The sequence below is a fragment of the Typha latifolia genome, chromosome 3 (assembly GCF_019914945.1).
Source record: "Typha latifolia isolate L0001 chromosome 3, TyphaL0001v2, whole genome shotgun sequence".
NCBI classification, from domain to species: Eukaryota; Viridiplantae; Streptophyta; class Magnoliopsida; order Poales; family Typhaceae; genus Typha; species Typha latifolia.
Window position 1 is genome coordinate 12,666,835 of NC_133088.1, and position 18,933 is coordinate 12,685,767.

At 39.0% G+C, this 18,933-nt stretch overlaps 1 protein-coding gene and 1 long non-coding RNA gene across 2 annotated transcripts; both read right to left on the minus strand.

Moving 5' to 3' along the window:
- Nucleotides 1–5,548: 5,548 nt before the first annotated feature.
- Nucleotides 5,549–7,492, minus strand: LOC140783357 (uncharacterized). The gene is made up of 2 exons (XR_012108134.1): nucleotides 6,125–7,492; nucleotides 5,549–5,869 (listed from the first exon to the last, which is right to left on the minus strand). It is a non-coding gene; the product is annotated as an uncharacterized lncRNA (long non-coding RNA).
- Nucleotides 7,493–7,631: 139 nt separating this feature from the next.
- LOC140783447 (uncharacterized) lies at nucleotides 7,632–11,232 on the minus strand. Its single transcript, XM_073130337.1, has 2 exons — nucleotides 8,403–11,232; nucleotides 7,632–8,183 (listed from the first exon to the last, which is right to left on the minus strand). Exons 1-2 carry the CDS (start codon nucleotides 11,215–11,217, stop codon nucleotides 7,870–7,872), a joined length of 3,129 nt encoding a protein of 1,042 aa, XP_072986438.1. The 5' UTR covers nucleotides 11,218–11,232; the 3' UTR covers nucleotides 7,632–7,869.
- Between the last annotated feature and the right edge of the window lie 7,701 nt (nucleotides 11,233–18,933).

The window sequence follows — 18,933 nt, forward strand, 5'->3', positions numbered from 1 at the left end:
ATAAAAGAGACAGATTCCCTCCTACAAGAAAACTTGCACAATCCTATTCCAAAAATATTATGACCGATTATATTTCCTATTCAGTTTATTCATTCCTTATCTTCATTCTAACATGATTACAAATCTTTTCTTACTTCGCAGTAAAAATAAAATTCTCTACAACCTAAAATATAGTAATCATCAATTACTAAAATGGAACCCAAGACTAAAAATTGACACATGAATTTTATTTTAATTAATTTAATTTTAAAAACTAAAATATAATTTTTTAAGAATTTTAACATAAAATATAACTTTCTAATAAATAATAGATGAGAAGAGAGAACGAAGAAAAAAAAAAAGGTGGAGTCCTTTAAGCTAACTGTACCGCCAAGTATCAACTAAGTCGAGTCATTGAGCTAAATCACTCACTATCGCACAATTTATGTTTATGGTTTATAAATAGAATATTGCTCTTTTAAGTAGCCCAACCAGCAATAAAGTTGAATAGTCTACCTATTGCCATGAATCCATTCTGTGAAAAAAAGATAAGAAAAGTATGAAAGGTCCTCCTTCCACTAAAACGTAAAAGAGGAGAAAAAGAAAAGCTATCAATTCATAACAATTTCAGTTCCTTTAGTGAGATGTTTTGATAGTGAAGTGATATGCAGATCAATTTTATGGTTTTGCCAACATAATTCTAGTGGCTACGTAAAGAGAAGACTTGCCGTATGGAGAAGACTGAGAGTCGTCTTTCTACTCCAAACCTTGCATTTCACTTCTTTAGACAAAATAAATAAAAGGTGCTGACTGGCAGTAGTGTTCAATAGTTCGAACAACCTAACCCAAGACCCGGCCCGAGAAAATGTTTCCTAAAACCATCTCTGGGTGGAAAATCCCTATACTCTATCATCTATCAGTGGTTAACAACATCAATTCAAAGATCAGGTTCACATTGGTAGTTAACTCTGGGCTCATGACTTCTGGTCTTGTTGGAGAAATTCTGTATCCTCTCCATCCCTCCATAAATTTTAGGTGTTCCTTATCTTTATCGTCGATGAAAACTTTAGATAAAGCGCAACCATAGAATATTCAACTTTAAAGCTCTCGCCCCAAGTTGGATTCTACCTAGAATTCACTTACCTATGGGAGAAATGGGGATGTCATATTATCCCATTTTTTTTGTTCCATTAATTTCTTTTTCGTCCTCCTCCCACGCTAATTTATAACTTTGTAAATATTTCTATCTTAATTCTGTAACTGGGCCACACCCATTATTTCTCAAAACCCATCTGTTAGATATCAAAGGAACATGCCTTTCAATTTTGATTTTGTGAGAATTGACTATGACACAAAGTAGAAGGAAAAGAAAACGAAGAGATCCCAAATAATCTTATTTCTAGTTTTCATATATTTCTCATAGTTGTGGGTATTTTTAATCTTTTCTTACCAAATTAATAAGACAACTTTGTATTGGCTGAAAGTAACCGAGAAACTATTTGTGTAAAAAATATAAATTTAATAACGTTTTGCATCTCTAAACTTTAACTACCCTCTAGTTCATATTCTTCTTTTACTAACCTAAATAGCCTTTCATCCCCATCATTTTCCGCTTTCCACTTCTCCATTTCACCTATTCACCTCTCCAGCCCACCTTGTAGCAAATTCTCCTTCTCTAATTCACTACTTTTTTATTTTTCTTCTCAATAAATCTTCATCTTGAGATGCATGCATAGCAAAGTCATACTCGTACGTAGTGCCCTCATCATTATAACCTCACTATTGGTATCTTCCTGTTCAGACATTGATCTAAATGGGAGATTAATCATAACATATTTGTGCACCCACATCATTGAATCTTATAGAAATTCCATAACATACAAAGTAGAGATATCATACAATTTTGGGTGAGAAAAGGAACAAACTTCAAGAAATCTCTAGTGTCTATGTTGGGTGATTTCCTTTTTTTTTATGAAGAAAGACAGAGCCGGAGAAGATGGCTAGAGAAGAATGGAAGGAGAGGGAGAAGAAGATTGTAAAATTCTCATTCCCTTATACAAGGGTAGTTTTTGGAAGTTGACCTTCCTAAGTCCCAAGTATTCAATGATAAATAAATAGGGTGGCAAAAGTTGACCCGATCAAACAATTTGGTATAGTAACTCAACTTTTAAATGGGTTTGAATTTAGTCTAATCAGATTTAGGTCATAAATGGATCAACTTGTCTAAGCTGATTATTAAGCGGGTCGTGTTCGTGTTTATTTTTTCAACCTGATTAACCCATTTATGACCCGACCCACCAACACGTTTGTGACACAATAATCTATTTATGACCAAACTAACTAGTATATGACTCGATTATGTTATGATCCGACCATGTGGACCGAGTCAGTCGAGTTGAGTGTAAAAACCTATCCTTAAAAAAAATTATCATGGGCATGATGTGGTCAATGATAGTGTGGACAGCCTCATGCCCATGCAAATGGGTGTGGCATGGGGGTGCCATGCACCCGCTAACGCTGCCGCATCTGTCGCCAACCCCCTGCCCCCCCCCCCCCCACCGCCTCTCTCTCTTTTATATCTCTCCCCTCTCTCTTACGGCTTAGCCTCTCTCTCTCTCAAACTCTCTCTCTCTCTCTCTCTCTCTCTCTCTCTCTCACACACACACACACACACTATTACTGCCCCCGAACTGTCGTTGCTGCCGCCATCGCCATGGTGGCCAAGATCCCGAACCCCTTATGTGAGGCCCTGTGGACCCAGTTAGGATGAGTTGTCCCTCGGTTGTCGGATGTGAGGGATACATGAGTTGTGTCTTCTGATTAGATGTGAATAGTCTTATCCCCTAGACGTCTTTCTCAAATTAGAATTTATTATATAATTATGTATGTGAATATTTTGGCCTCTAATATAATTATATGACATTATCTAGAGATGATTTCAGTTGAGTATATTTTATCATACATTTGATTAGACTGATCTGTGATATAAGTATTGATGATATATAGAGATAATTGGAGATGATTATATTGTTATGACTTTATGTCGAGATGATTCCTAGCATGAGTATGTATGTGATAGACTAGTAGGAATATGCATATGTTAGATATATGGTTGGAGACTACATTGCATTATTTTTTTTTAACTTTCTTACCACCTAAATTCCTGATATGCGTGACTTTTTATTTGATGATGTCATGATTATATGTGCATAGGAGTGTATCTATGTGTGATGGGCCCCGCCTAACCTGTCGCGTGCGTCGCGCATGTCGTGTGGGCGCGTGAGTGTGCACGTGCCCGTGCCGGGTGAGGACGTTACATTGAGTTTAGTTAGTTCATTTTGCTTATTGCTTTTAATTTTAAATCAAAGCTGATGCAAGCCTAATATGGTGAATTGGATACGACCCGTTATAACACTATTCCCATAAATAGAAGTGGTAATAGATTAATTATCATATAGAAGAATATTATTTTAAGTCAATTTATTATTTTGTCTTTATCTTTTATTAGAGCCGTTAAATCTTCTTTACTTCCAAGGAGTAGATCTTAACCTTACGACACACCTCCACTATTCCTCAATCACCCTCCACTCTCCGACGATCGCAGCAACATCGAATAATCTGTTTTAGCCTTGTTTTGACTTTCCCTCACCCTTTTGGTCATAACTTCTTGCATCAATCTCCAAATCCACTTAAACTAGAGCTACAAGAACCCTAACTTATACACTTCTTAAAATCTCATAATTTTATACTAGCAGATTGTTTTAGATCTAACTTATAATAGTGATATCATAGCTACTATTCCTCGACCGACATGAACAAGTGATCCAAAGCCAACCCAAGGGAGATCACAACCATGGAGGACCAAGAACTTGTCTCCATCCCTGTGAAGGTTTTATTAGTGCTACCAACCACCGCTGTCGATGAACAACTCATGTGGGCGACGACAATACTTAAAAATACGTAGAAGAATCCACAAGATCCACTAAGAAGAATATTGAGAGGCTCAAAAATACAATCTAAGCTTTGACAATAGTTCTCCTAACACAACACCACCCCCTTGAGCTGCCAGCCATAGTAGAACTGGCCACCCATGGCGAGAAAAATCAAACCCAAGAGAGAGGGGAGGTGTTGGAAGGGATGAAGTGTACATATACAACCTAAATTTTCTCGAACCGGTTTGACCACCTCTTGCCACTCGGTTTTGGACTCTGACCATGACTTTGGGCCCGAGTGCAACTCGAGGATGACTGGTGGAACAATCGGGTGGACCCACAATAGCTGATTGAGCCAGACCTTTCATTTTCTTTTTTTTCTTTTTTGTAAAAATTGACTATGAGACAAAGAAGAAAAAAAACCGAAGATATTCCAAATAATTCAAGTGTCACATTGTTAATAGGCCAGTGTAACCCATTAACAGTATAACGATACAACAGTCAGTCTCTCTAAATCCTAGCCCTTCTCTATCAAAAGGATAAGAAAGTATCAAAGGTCCTCCCTTTACTGAAACCTGAAAGGGGGGAAAGAACATAATCCCGGGTTTCAAGAACCTTCTAGGAACTGATCATTGATACACAAACAAATTCCTTTTAACATTTCTTCTTCTTCTTTTCCTTTTAACAGTGTAATGAGTAATAACCACTTTCAGATGCAAATCTGTGGTCAACGAGAGGTTACATTTAACCCAAAAAGAAAAGTTACCAATCCAATAACCTCTTCAGTTCCCTTAGTGCGATGTTTTGATAGTGAAGTGAAGTGCAGAATTCTATGGATTTTGCCATTATAATTCTAGTGGCTATGTAAGAGAGGACTTGTCGTGTATAGAAGATTGAGAGTCACTCTTTCTATCCAGACCTTGCATTTCACTTCTTGGGAGAAAATAAACAAGAGTTGCCTACCAACGATAATGTTTAATAGTTACGGCAAAAAGTTTCTCCAAACCCTATCGGGATCAAATCAGTGGAGCATAACAACATTAATTCAAAGATTAGGTTCACGCAAGTAGTCAACTTGGGTCACTGACTTCTGGTCTGGCTAAAGGGATCATCCTCATTGTAAATATAAAAATCCCTGCTTTCTAATAACTTAAGCTTTTAAAATACTTGATAAGTTAATGTGGTATTAAAACCAGAGATCAGGGATTCAAATTCTATAATACACATCTTTACTTTAAAAAAAATATTCTACCCTTATAAATTAAATCACTTCTTGAGCTGAGGAGGAATGTTGGAAGATAAAAGTTAACATTGACACTTTTTTAGTCTTTTTGCTCCGGCAAAATATTTCTAGTGTTCAAACTTCAAACTGTTAATGGACCAGCCTACCACATTAACAGTATAATTATGCGACAGTCAATCTCTCTAATCAAAATATGATCATCACTTGATGCAATCGTAAACAACTGCAAACCGGAGGATCTTCACAATAAAGAAAGAAATCACAAGAGTTATTCTAATAAACTTGTGAGCTAAAAAATTCTATCCGATGAAAGATAAACCAAGTGGAGTAAAAAAAATTTCAAATGTAGACACGGATAAAGAGTGGAGCCAGGTTCAAATTTTAAGGGTGGGGGAGTAAACGAGCAGCTTAGGCTCGATTAATTTAATAAAAGGCCATATTTTTTTTTATTTAGACTTAGCTTAGCTCAAATCAAACTGAACCTGTGCTCAAGCTTGTCTTGAACTCAAGCCTACTTGATTACTTTGACAATCCTAATTATAAAGCGGTCAGTAGCAATTAATAATTTAACTCCACAAACCGACAAAGCTTTTATTCCAAGGAACGTCGACAATCTTTAAAGATTACCTTTTTCTTTCTTATACTCAACTTTGTCAGCTTACTACTTCAACCTTGTTAGGCCCATTAAGTATGCTTATTAAGAATGCAGTTGTTCCTGTCAGATTATGAAAATAAAAAGAGAGTAAGCCAACAAAGCACAGAGAAACTTAAATCTTTAATAGATGCATTGGACTACTCCTAATCATCTATCTATCCAAGAGAGTAACCACATGCTCCTCTAATTATTTTAAAGGAAACCACATCTAAGAATATGCCCAGCCTGCAGTTTTAATCTTCTAAACCATTGATGAGATCATAGTATAACATGGCTACTTATGTTCCTTGATTGAGAAGGTATGATTAATCCCACCTGTTCACTGTACACACCATAATTAATAGGTTGTTGTGATGATTTCTGTAGCTCAAGCATTTCATGAGTACATAGATTTGAGTCCGATTTTGTCCACAAATTTAGAATATTTTTGTTTGACAGGTACAACAGTGCCTCCCTCATTCCCATAGCTTCTACATAGAGAGCCGAGCTGAAATAACCACATCGGACACCTGCAAGAACAGATACACAATTAGCCTGTCGGAGAACGAAGCCAGCTCTCCCCAACTCAGTGGAGCCCTGAAAGGTGTCGTCCGTGTTAACCTTTAGCCACCCACGGGGTGGAGGTTCCCACTGGATCAAAGCAAGAGGAAGAGTTGGTTTCGATACTCCGACAGAGTAGTTCTCAAAGTATTCCGAATTTAAATTTTGAGCTCGGGTCCAAACCTTTTCCAGATCTTCTCTTTGATTGTTATAGCAGACATTGTTTCTAAACTTTCAGATTTGCTAAAAGATAATAGCAATTAGAGATCACAGCCAGCACTTACCCTCTTCAGACAGTCCAGTGCCCTCTCGAGCCAGAGCCCATCCTCCCACGAGTCAAAAAAAAAGGCCACCTTAGAGGATGGAATTTTCTTTAAAATATTTCCAGGGAATGTCCATCAGGTAAACTCAAATCGAGGCTAATGTGAGCTCTTCCTAGGAGGCCCTAAAGTCCAACTTCCCGAAATGAGAGCTAGAGCTTCACCGCAAATCATCTAGGGCTCACCCGCTAGGACAGAGTATGCTATCCGGGTAAGTGAATCTAAAGGCATAGAATCGCACGACCTTGCTTATAACCGTCCTACCTCCCTAATCTTTGAAAGCTTTGACACTATCTACTTAACAGACTCCAAGGAGAAGGGGCACCCGATGAACTTACCAAACTAAGCATATTGCCATTCTACTCTGCTCTTTTCTACAAGTTCAAGGTCAAAGATAATCCAATCAGATGTGCTTTGCTTGATGCAAAGCAACTGGTCTTAGAGATGTAACCAAAGCGAGAGAAGATCCCCAAAACCCCTCCAGTGACATGGGCCCAAGTGGGTATTTCAGAGATAAGAGAGGGTGCAATACATTGGAAGGAAGGAGAGAAACAGCCGACTCCGAGTAGAGGGAGGGTACAAGAGGGACCGTCTCCGCCATCCCAGTCGAAGGCACAAAGAAGGGAAGGGGCAGAGTAGGGTAGGGAGAGGGTCAAATGGGGAGGGGGGTACTCGAGGAGGGCCTCCTCCTCTGCCATAGAAAGGAAAGGCACTGAGGAGTAAGAAGTCTGTGACTAGGTATTTCATATGTGATGTTGAAGCTGAGTTCATCATCGATTGAATTATTGTAGTATGAAAACAAAAACAAAAACAAAAAAAGGATGGTTTTGTTGTGCCAAATGGGCCCAATGGCTTTGATGGTTCAATGGCATGAGTGTGTCGAAGCTTTAAGCGAAGGTGCGTCCTATATTGGAACACGTGTGTGTTCTAACTTAAATGCAAATGCATCAGAGGAGGGAAAGTGGAATAAGTGATCTCTGTGTATTGAAAATATCACATAATAATACGTATATGAACATACAGAAATGCTTTAGGATTGAAAAAATGACACACAAAATAGAAGATTTACACACTAGTTGATTAATATATGAGAAATAATCTCCAAAAGCATGAAGATATTACGTACAACATCATATTAAATAATTACTTCAATCATGTCGAGAACCTAGGAAGGTAATACACTTTTGACCTTGAAAGCAATCAGGGTACATGTGGTATCTTGAGTTTAGACAACTCTTGAGATATACGTTGCATTGTTGGACGGCCTAGTGGATTGACATCCAAGCATGGCTGTATAATCTTGATCACTGCTAATATTTCAGTTGAAATTTCAATTGTTGGAACCGGTAGTCGAGGGTCCAAAATCTTCTCCAGTAGAGCATTGTCCGTGATACGAGTAGATGATAAAGTAGTAATATAATCTCCCGGATGCATTCCCACAAGTACTTCAAATGATACTACTCCAAAACTATATACATCACACAACTCGGTTACTCTCATTGTATAAGAAAGCTCTGCAATTTATGAGATCGAAAATAAATTTGGTCAGAATTTAATTTTCTTTCAGGTAATGAAATGCACATTGCAAATGATTAGTTTTTATGCTTAATTCACATATGCATTTCAAATTGAACTAATAACAATGCATCATTTAGGGAATTGAAGCAATGATGTAATACAAGCAATTCTAAGCATTCTAACTTTTAAGATTAATAGAACATGATTCAATTTACCTGGTGCAACATATCCGTAAGTTCCTGCTAGCATTGTCCAATTAGATGAGTCAGGCTTCAATAGTCTAGCTATTCCAAAATCTGAGACACAAGCCCTAAATTCTAAATCAAGTAGAATATTGCTGCTAGTGATATCCCGATGAACTATCGATGGAGAACAATCGTGATGCATGTAAGATAAAGCGTAAGCTATCTCTTTGATTACATTCAGTCTCTTGATCCAGTCCAACTCAATGGCATGTTCTTCAGTATTGAGAATACTAAGCAAGCTTCCTTTCTCCATGTATTCATAGACAAGAAACCTGTGTTGAGAAGTGGAGCAATAGCCATAAAGCTTCACTATATTTCGATGGCGAGTTCTTGCCAATGCTTCTATTTCATGTCGAAAAAGTTGCTCATCTATATTGGATCCTTCATCTTCCGGTGCATGAATTTTCTTCACAGCAAATGTCTTTCCTTTTGGTAGTGTGACTTTGTAGACACTCCCATATCCTCCTGTGCCAATGCAATACATATCCCTAAAATTCTCTGTTGCTTCAATAATTTTCTTGTATGCATCTCGTCTGTCGTAGTTCCATAAGAAGAATGCATCATTGTGAGAAACATTTGTTGCCTTTCGTTTGCTTCTATTCCTCTTCCACAAGATTATAGGAACCCCAATAGAAATAAGTAAGGCAGCCAAAACTGGAAGAACAACTGATAGAATTATTTTACTTTTGCCATATTTATCACCTCCATTTGAAGGATTTGGGCTGCATGTAGGCAAATCTTTTATCTCGCCGCACAGACCTCTGTTATGGATAAACCACTCCGCTGAAGCATTCTTGAAAAAATGGCTGTTAGGGAGAGGCCCCTTCAGTTCATTATATGATAAGTCTATGGCTAATAAACTCTTCATATCTTGAAAGGAGGACGGGATAGAACCTGTCAATCCATTATGTGAGAGATTCAAGACTTGTAGCATAACTAATGCACTTAGGTGAGATGGAATGTTTCCAACAAATGAGTTGTGACTTAGATCTAATAATTCTTGTAGGAAAACAAGATTTCCGAGTTGAAAAGGGATGCTGCCATTCAAAAGGTTATTGCTTAAATTTAGAGAGATAAGATTAGGATAACCCCCAAATTGTCCTTCTATTGCTCCACTCAATCTGTTAGCTGATAGATCCAGAATTTGTAGATAAGGTAAAACTCCAAGTTCTTTGGGTATCTCTCCATAGAAAAAGTTGTTACTCAGACTCAAATTAGTCAATCGAGTCAACTTGCCCAATTCCCTCGGTATCTCTCCTTCTAGGTTATTTGAGGACAAATCGAGTAACCCGAGTTGGGATAAGTTGCCAAAGCTGGGGGGTATCAGTCCAGTTATATTGTTGTTAGAGATGCTTAAGAGTGTCAAATTGTAGCATCCACTCCAATTTGCTGAGAGCTGGCCGAAGAGTCTATTGGAACTCAAATCCATATATTTCATATTGGGATACACTCCCAAGTCAGATATATCTCCCGTTAGTCGATTTCTTTCAAGTGTAACTCGCAATAAACTTGTGCAATTTATCAAGCTTCTTGGTATGGGTCCTTCAAAGTTGTTGTCTGAAGCAGAAAAGTACTGAAGTAGACCTCCTTTGCAGACATCCGGTGGTAAGACACCATAAAAATTATTTCCAGCTAATTGGAAAACTATTAAATTTGTGATACTATTCATTTCTTTTGGTAAAGGACCACTAAATTGATTGTCGAATAGTCGCAGATCTTGAAGGCCGGTCAAATTGCCAAATAATGGAGGGATGGGACCTGTTAAAAGGTTCATAGAGAAGCCTAACTCCTTCAATTTCACCAGATTCCCTATTTCATGGGGAATGAAACCAGAGAGCTTATTATCCCAAAAGTATAAGATAGTGAGCTTGGTCAAGTTCCCAAGGGTCGAAGGTACTGGACCTACTAGATTGTTGCTGGAGATACTTAATGTAACCAAATTTGTTAGTTTTCCTATTTCCTGTGGAAATGAAGAGAGTTGATTACTTGAAAGGTATAACATAGTAAGCTTTGTCAGGTTTCCTATAGTCGAAGGTATTGGACCTTCTATACTATTGTTGGATAAAGATAAGAAATTTAGGTTGGAGAGATATCCTATTTCATGTGGTATGTGGCCACTCAAGAAATTAGAAGTCAAGGACAAACTTAATAGACTCTGTAGGCCTCCTAGTTCCTTTGGGATAGGACTTGAAAGATTATTTTGATACAGGTCTAATGATCTAAGTTTTGTCAAGTTACCGAGAGACGAGGGTATAGAGCCACTTATCTGGTTATCATAGAGAGACAAGGTGTTGAGCACTGGAAGAGAGCCAAGCTCTGAAGGAATAATTCCGCTGAGTTGGTTGGCAGAGAGATCAAGAGATGTGAGCTTAGATAGAGCAACGATGGCAGTTGGAATGGATCCATGTAGGTGGTTGAGGGATAAGTTGAGACTTGTTAACATAACCAATGCCGAGAAATCGAAGACATCGAGCGTCCCTACAAGACCCATCTCCTGCAGAGATAACGCAGTGATCACCCTCCGCCTTCCATGATGCATGGCACTACGGCATGTGATGCCAATCCAGTTGCATGAACTAATCGTAAGATTCCACGAGTCAATCGTTGTATGGCTTTGGAGGCTGTCTCTCCATCGGAGGAGGGCTCTCCCTTGTGAATCCTGTGATGCTAATTTTACAGCACCTGAGGTATTTGGGAGTAGCAGTAGAACCAGCGAGAGGAGCTTAAGGATAGACAACATGGAATCAATAGCTAAACTTTTCTTACCATACAGCCATAGACTCATGGAAAAGTCAATTCGGACATGCACTTATCCGACCCCAATCGAACATTTATATTTCCGCAAGCAAAAGTCTATCATCTCTCTACTTGAGACCTTGCACTTCATGTACACACTTCTCCGTCAGACAATAAATTCAGAGAAGATAACAGATTAAATATTAATAGTAATGCTCTGGAAACTGGATTTTTCAAAGCCCATGAGTTGATTTCAAAGGATTATACCCTTCATTTTGTATTTTGTAGAAAATGGCTATGCACTTATAACGACCCCAGTTGAACATTTATATCTCCGCAAGACTTTGGGATATAGAGAAGACTCAAAGTCATCAACTAGAGACTTGAGACCTTGCACTTCACCACAGACTTCTCTGTTAGACAATAAATTCAGAGAAGATAACAGATTCTATATTGATAGTAAAGCTCTGGATTTTTCAAGCCCATGAGTTAATATCAAAGGAACATACCTTTCATTGACTATGATACAAAGAAGAAGAAAAAAACGAATAGATTCCAAATAATTCAAGTGTCACATTGTTAATAGGCTAGTGTAGCCCATTAACAGTATAATGATACAGCAGTCAGTCTCTCTAAATCCTTAGCCCTTGAATTCCACTTTGTCAAAATGATAAGAAAAGTATGAAAGGTTCTCCCTCCACTAAAACCTGAAAGGGGGGAAAAACATAATCCCGAGTTTCAGGAACCTTCTTCTAGGAACTGATCATTGATACACAGACAAATTCCTCTAGCATTTCTTCTTCTTCTTTTCCTTTTAACAGTGTAATGAGTAATAACCATAACCTTCAGCTGCAAAATCTGTGGTTAACGAGAGGTTATATTTAACCAAAAAAGAAAAGTTACCAATTCAATAACCTCTTCAGTTCCCTTAGTGCGATGTTTTGATAGTGAAGTGAAGTGCAGAATTCTATAGATTTTGCCATTGTAACTCTAATGGCTATGTAAGAGAGGACTTGTGTGTAGAAGATTGAGAGTCAGTCTTTCTACTCCAGACCTTGCATTTCACTTCTTGGGAGAAAATAAACAAGAGATGCCTATCAGCGATAATGTTTAATAGTTATGCCAAAAAGTTTCTCCGACCCCTATCAGGATTAAATCGGTGGAGCACATTTTCTTCCATTGTCCCTATACTCTATTGATGGTTAACAGCGTGATAGGTTCTCGGTACCAAAGATAGGCTACGCAACGATTCCTTCAAGATCTGGATGTATTACAGGAATCAGTCCACAATATCGTAGAAAAATATTCATCAAATATTCTTCTGTACTCTGAAAATTACAAAAATAAGTGGATTAGATTCGTAACTTCTTGATTTACAACTTTCATATTTACGCCCTGCGTAGATTCGAATTACAACTGAGACGAAAATACGGAATAACGTGGGAGATAGTGGTGGCGACGGGTGGAGTGGATATTAGGGTTATAGATGGGTATGGAGATGAAGATGGATCGTGGGCGTGATTAAGAGATATAGACGAAGAAAACAAAGTGGCCAAGATCCCAAAGACAAAGGGTGGCTCGACAGTCGATTCCGAATCTCAAAGATTAAGCTTTCATTTTCTCATAGATAGATTCCGAATCTAAAGAAGTTATGAATACCAAAGTAGTAGATCTAGAGGTTGTCGACCATATTCAACTTTTTTTTATATTATTTGGATATGTATAGAATATTATATGAATATTTTTCCGAAACTGCGCAGAGTTGGATTTAGCTAATTAAATAAAATTATAACCTACTAAGACTTTAACTAAACCAAATAACTAAATAAGATAATTAGACTCAATCCATTGAGCCTAATCTCCCTTTGATAATCCGATCTTACCCGGTTCGCATCATAGCGTCAATTCAAAGATTGGGTTCACGGAGGTAGTCAACTTGGGTCACGACTTTTGGTCTGGCCAAAGGGATCCTTCTCACTGTAAATATAAAAATCACTTCTCTAATAACTTAATCTTTTGGAGTACTTGATAAATTAACGTGGTATAAAATCTTCTAACCCCTAGCGCCGCCTAGGTTTTCCCCTAGCCGAAACCAGTCTTCCGTCGGCGTTTCCACCGCCAGCCTCCTCGCATTCTCCCTCGCCCTCCTATGACCCTCACACTCTTTTGTTCCCGCTCCCTACCCTACAGATATCTCCTCGTTTCCCCCCCCCTTTTTCCATGTTTCCCTTGCCTGCCTATTGATGTCTTGTCGCCATCAAGCCATTACCTATTTCCTCATCAATTTTCCCTCTCTCATTCCCTACTTTTTTTTCCACCGCCCCTTGTTTTCTCCACATCATATGTAATCTATCTCTCCTATTTTGCATGCCTTGGATTGCATGATGTGAAACTATTTCTTCTCTTCCTAGGGTTTTTTTTTCTATGTTCTTTTTCTCTTTTCCATAGAAGAATCTGAAGAAGTTTTCAAGATGTTTGCGGCTTTGCTTTGCTCCCAAATGCTCCTCCTGAGATCTTCCCTCTGGCTGAATGCATTGTTCCTGATAGAAGGCTGAAAAACCTGTTTGGTGGGCAAACTCATTTTGGTTAAATCCGCCAACCCTCAAGGTTTGAAGCTGGCATTATCCAAGGCCTAAAGTCTAGAGGAAAGAGTTTCCTTTGAGGAGATGAACTCTAATGTCTTCCTTGTCACCTTTCCAACGGAAAATGACAAATGATAGGTTTGGGTCGGCGGTCCTTGGTGCTTCTCCCACGATCTCTTTGTGTTAGTGCCCTTCCTCCCTCAATCGAAAGTAGAGTCGTGGGATTTCTCCACTTGCACTTTCTGGGTCCAAATTCATGGGCTACCTCTATATTATATGTTGATCTCCTCGGCCAAACTCATTGCTGCCCAAATAAGCTTTTGGAGTGAGGATAATCCAAATGATGTTTCTTCCTAGACGAAGTTTATCAGGGTTTGCATTGTTAGTTGATATTACCAAACCTTTTGTTGGATCTATGCTAACTTAGCTAGTTAATGGTGTCAACACCACTATTTCTCTAAGGTACAAGCAGCTACCATGTTTATGTACTTTCTATGGACATATTGGATATGCTTTTGCTGATTGTAGCTCTAGGTTATCTCTTGCGGCCGATTACTATCCATGCTGCAACCCAAATACTATGACCTCTCGGCCACACCGTAGTCAAGCAACTCTTTCCATTTCACTGGCTCGGACAAGGGAGGATCCTTTTCTCGAAGGCGAGATCTAGAAAGCCCTGCAACCTCTTGTTCATCCATGGGCTCCCCTTCCATTGTCCTTCCATTCAAGCATCAAGTCCTATTAAGGCGATGGGATCATTACCTGAGCTCTTTCCTCATCTCATCTCGATTCCAGTAGATTTTGTGGCTTCTCACATCTTGTCAGCCCCGAAGTTCATCGCTTCTTCACGAGACAAGATGGGAAATACATCTCTACTTTTATAGAAGGCACATGTCTCTAATCTCGGAGTATCTCAGATTGTTGTCAAGGAAGTTACGGTGGATTCCTTGCTAGTATTGCCTTTGCCAGTTCCTCCACTGACAGATATGGACCTTTCAAGCCTGATATGAGTTAAGCCGAGCATATCTGCTAACCCTAAGGGTAAACATAAAGCTCCCTCCCGACATGATAGGTGCTCTTCATCTCCTATCAAGCCTTTAAAAATCATTACGAAGCGTAATTGTGTTAGAAGTGCAGCAAGGTGATGCCTGCCGCACAATCAAAGATGAAAGCTATTGCATGGAATTGTAGGGGTTACGGCGAAGCCCCTACAATCCATAATTTGCGTCAAATCCTTCATAGTACTCATTCTTTCCTTACTTTCATCTTAGAGACTCGTGATGACTCAAGGTCCTCTTCTATCATCTCTTCACTTCCTCCTCACTGTTTAGTTGTCCCGGCTACCAACGGGGCTGGCCGCTTATGGATGCTATGGAATGACTCTATTGCTATCACTGTAAAAGGCTCTTCTCAACACTTTATTGATGTGGAGGTGTTAGCCCCAGGTGCTACTCTTCTGTGGCTTTTCATATGTGTATATGGAGATCCAACACACCAGTGCACGGCATATATTTGGTCTCTTATAACAGATATCATTCAAGCTTCTCTCACTTTGTCGATCTTGGTTTTGATGGTCCAGGTTATACCTAGTCAAACCGCTAGGAAGCTCCTAGATTAATCAATGAGAGGTTGGATTGATGCCTTGCAAATCCTGCTTGGTGTACCCTCTTTCTTACAACGAAAGTCCTTCACAACCCCCTCCTTCTAGATACATCTCCTGTGAACCCTCCTAGGCACCCGTTTCAGGTTGAAAACTGGTGGCACAGAATTCTGGGATTATCATAAACTTGCTCTACCTTCTAGCACTCTTCTATTCAGTCTACTTGTAGTATTTCAACAAGTATACAACGATTTACTTCTAAGTTGAAGACTTCAGCTCGTGAACATTCTCCTAATCCTTCTTCTAAACTTAAGAAGATAGAATAGTAAATCACTACTTTGCAAGCTATTCCTTATCCGCCTGCTATTGACTTAGCCCACGAGAATGCTCTTCAATCAGTGCATGAAGAGCTTATTAGCCGAAAGGAGCTATATTGGCATCAAAGAGCTCGTCAGTTGTGGCTTGCTGCTGGGGACAAAAATACGGTGTTCCTTCATACCTCAGCTTTGGTCAAAACACGTCGCAGCCTTATTTCTTCCCTCACTTTGGCTTCAGGTGATCTTATCAGTTGTCCGTGGCATATTCAGGAGACTTTTCTTTAGCATTTTTTATCTATGCATCTTAGCCTCCATCTACCCAAGGCTTGCCGCAAACCATTAGAGATCGGCTTTCTAAAGTGAGTGAGGAGCTCACTACCGATCTATGCAGTCCTCCAACAGATGATGAAATCACTAAGCTTCTCATGCTTTTTGGCCCTGATAAAGCTCTAGGTTATGATGGAGCTAATGCGCGCTTAGACTCATTGCGCGACATTTAATTAAATCTGATATTTGCCAAGAGATTCGGAGGTTTTTTTACATCGGGCTCCATGGATAAAAACCTGAACAATATTGTTATCATTCTCATACCTAAGAAGCTTACTCCTATGTCAATTAGAGACTACAGACCGATTAGTCTTTGCTCTACTCTCTACAAATTTATTTCAAAGATTTTGGCTAATAAGTCCTCTTCTCAATGACATTATCTCTAAATCCCAAAATGCATTCATCCTGGGTTGCCAGATTATTGACAACCATATATTGGTATAAGAAATTATGACTTATATGAGATATTCAACCAGCATCTCTAATCTTTTCTTTTGAAAGCAGATCTCTCTAAAGCCTTCGATCGCATGAAATGGTCCTATACTCTGCGATATCCTAGCTCTTCATGGTTTCCCAGCTGATTTTATTAATCTAATCAACCAGTGCATCTCCACCACCTCATTCATAGTGGATATCAACTGTAGCAAGGGTGGTTTCTTCACTCCTTCACGAGAACTTTGTTAGGGATGTCCCCTCTTGCCATATATATTTATCTTAGGTGCTAATCTTCTTTCACTACTGCTTGATAAGGGATTAGCATCTAAGAAAATTATTGGACTGAAGCTGGCTCACCCGGACCCTACCATTACTCATTTACTATTTGCATATGATCTGGTTCTAGTGGGTAAAGCGTCTACCAAGGAGCACTACACCTTAAATCCTTCTTGATAATTACTACTTATTCTCAGGTCAGGCACTCAATTTTGATAAGTTCGCTATTCACTTTAATAAGAGATCTCCAAATACTTCTCATTCCGCCATTTTGAACATTCTTGGTGTAAAGTAGATGGAGCAAAGTGATCGGTATTTGGGCTCTCTTCTTATTTGCCCGCGGTCAAAACTAGAAGCATATCAATTTGTTTTAGATAAACTCAAAGATAAACTTGCCATATGAAAATCCAAACTTCTCAGTCATGCAGGTAGACTTGTTCTTATCAAATTAGTTCTATCCTCAATTCCAATATTTTATATGTCTATGGTATGCTTTCCACGCTAGTTACTGAAGAAATTAGATAATGTGCTTCAAAATTTTTGGTGGGGACCCAGCAAAGACTAGCCCATCTGCCTTCGAAGTTGGGAGGTGTTTTATCATTCTAAAGATAATGGTGGTCTTGGTATCCATTCTTCTGAAGCTGTAAACAAATCTCTTATTTTCAAGTTGGTTTGGAGACTCTTAACATCAAATGGTGCTTGTGGACTGAGCTTCTTAAAGCTCGTTACTTCCCTGATTCTTCTTTTTGGGATGCTGCACCTAAACAACTTTCTTCTTGGTCCTGGCTTGTAATGTTCCATGTCAGAGAAATTGTTAAATCTCATGTAGTGTGGGAAGTCAGCTCGAGTGCCAATATTTCTATTACTCAAGACACACGGCTACGAGGCATGGATTTATCTCATCGTGTGCTCCCTTCTAGCGTCTCTCATGTCATTCACCTAATCTCTCCAACAGGATTATGGAATCAGCAGTTAATCTTCTCAAGTTTTTCGTTGACCATTGCTACTCGCATTATTAGCCTACCACCGCCCTCCCCTTCTAAAGAGGACTGCTTACTTTGGAAGTTAACTCCCACCGGTCGCTTCTCTACTCAGTCGGCTTTCCAACTCATGGCTCTGGGTACTTGGTCTACTTCCACTTCCTCACTTCCTCTCAAAGCTCTTTGGCGAGCTATTTGGAAGACTAATTATATTCTTCCAAGGACCTTTATTTTCATCTGGTGTTGCCTCTCCCAAGCGCTACAAACTAAGAAAGCTCTTCATGTTCACTAGTCTGCTATAGACAAGTTTTGTCATAGCTGTCCTAGCTCCAAGGAATCTATCATTCATGTGCTTTTTGATTGTTCCTTTGCAAAGACAGTTTGGTTTGTAATGGGATTCCGTTGGCCTCGCATTTCCTCTCTTTTAGATTGGTTGATTGATCTTCACTCCAAACAAAGTGTAGGAAAGAGCAAAATTATTGTCTATTTCGGTAGTTTACTTCTAGCCCAGAAATTATAGTCTGCTCCATCAAACATATTATCTCTTCATGGTTGGATGACTTTTCTTTGTCTCAGACCACCATGTTGACGTCCTTAGTTTCGACTAAGACCACCTCATTGAACTCCTACATTTTTGTTGGGTCGACACTAGTTGGCACCAAGGATTGGATGCTGGAATCGGCATTTATTTTCAATCAGCATCGATCCTCTAGTTTATTTCGACAGGCTATTTAATTTTCAGACTATCCTTCGACTATAGAAGGAGAAGCTCAAGTTCTACTAGCAGGACTCAAATCGATTCAAGCTCACATACCTATGGAGTGAGTGCTTCTTTTTTCTGATTACAAAACAATATTCGATGCTTTCTCCTCTAATTCACCCGATGATATTCCTTAGGTCATTAGGTCTTGGATTAGAGCATGTCGAAGCTTGCATGCTGCTCACTTATCTACTACTATTCTGCATACTACCAGAGTCAATAATTCTTATGCTCATAATCTTGCTTGTTCGGCCCTATCCACCCAAACTTCTTTATCCGAATTGGGTGCATCATATAATTCTTCTTGATTGAATGAATCTTATGACTACGGTCTCTCTCTAAAAAAAAATTAACATAGTATTAAAGCCAGAGATCAGGAACTCGAATTCTGTTGTGTGCATTTTTGTTTAAAAAAATATAAAATTCTACCCATTTAAATTAAATCACTTTGTGGGCAGAGGAGGAATGTTAGAATATAAAAGTTAACA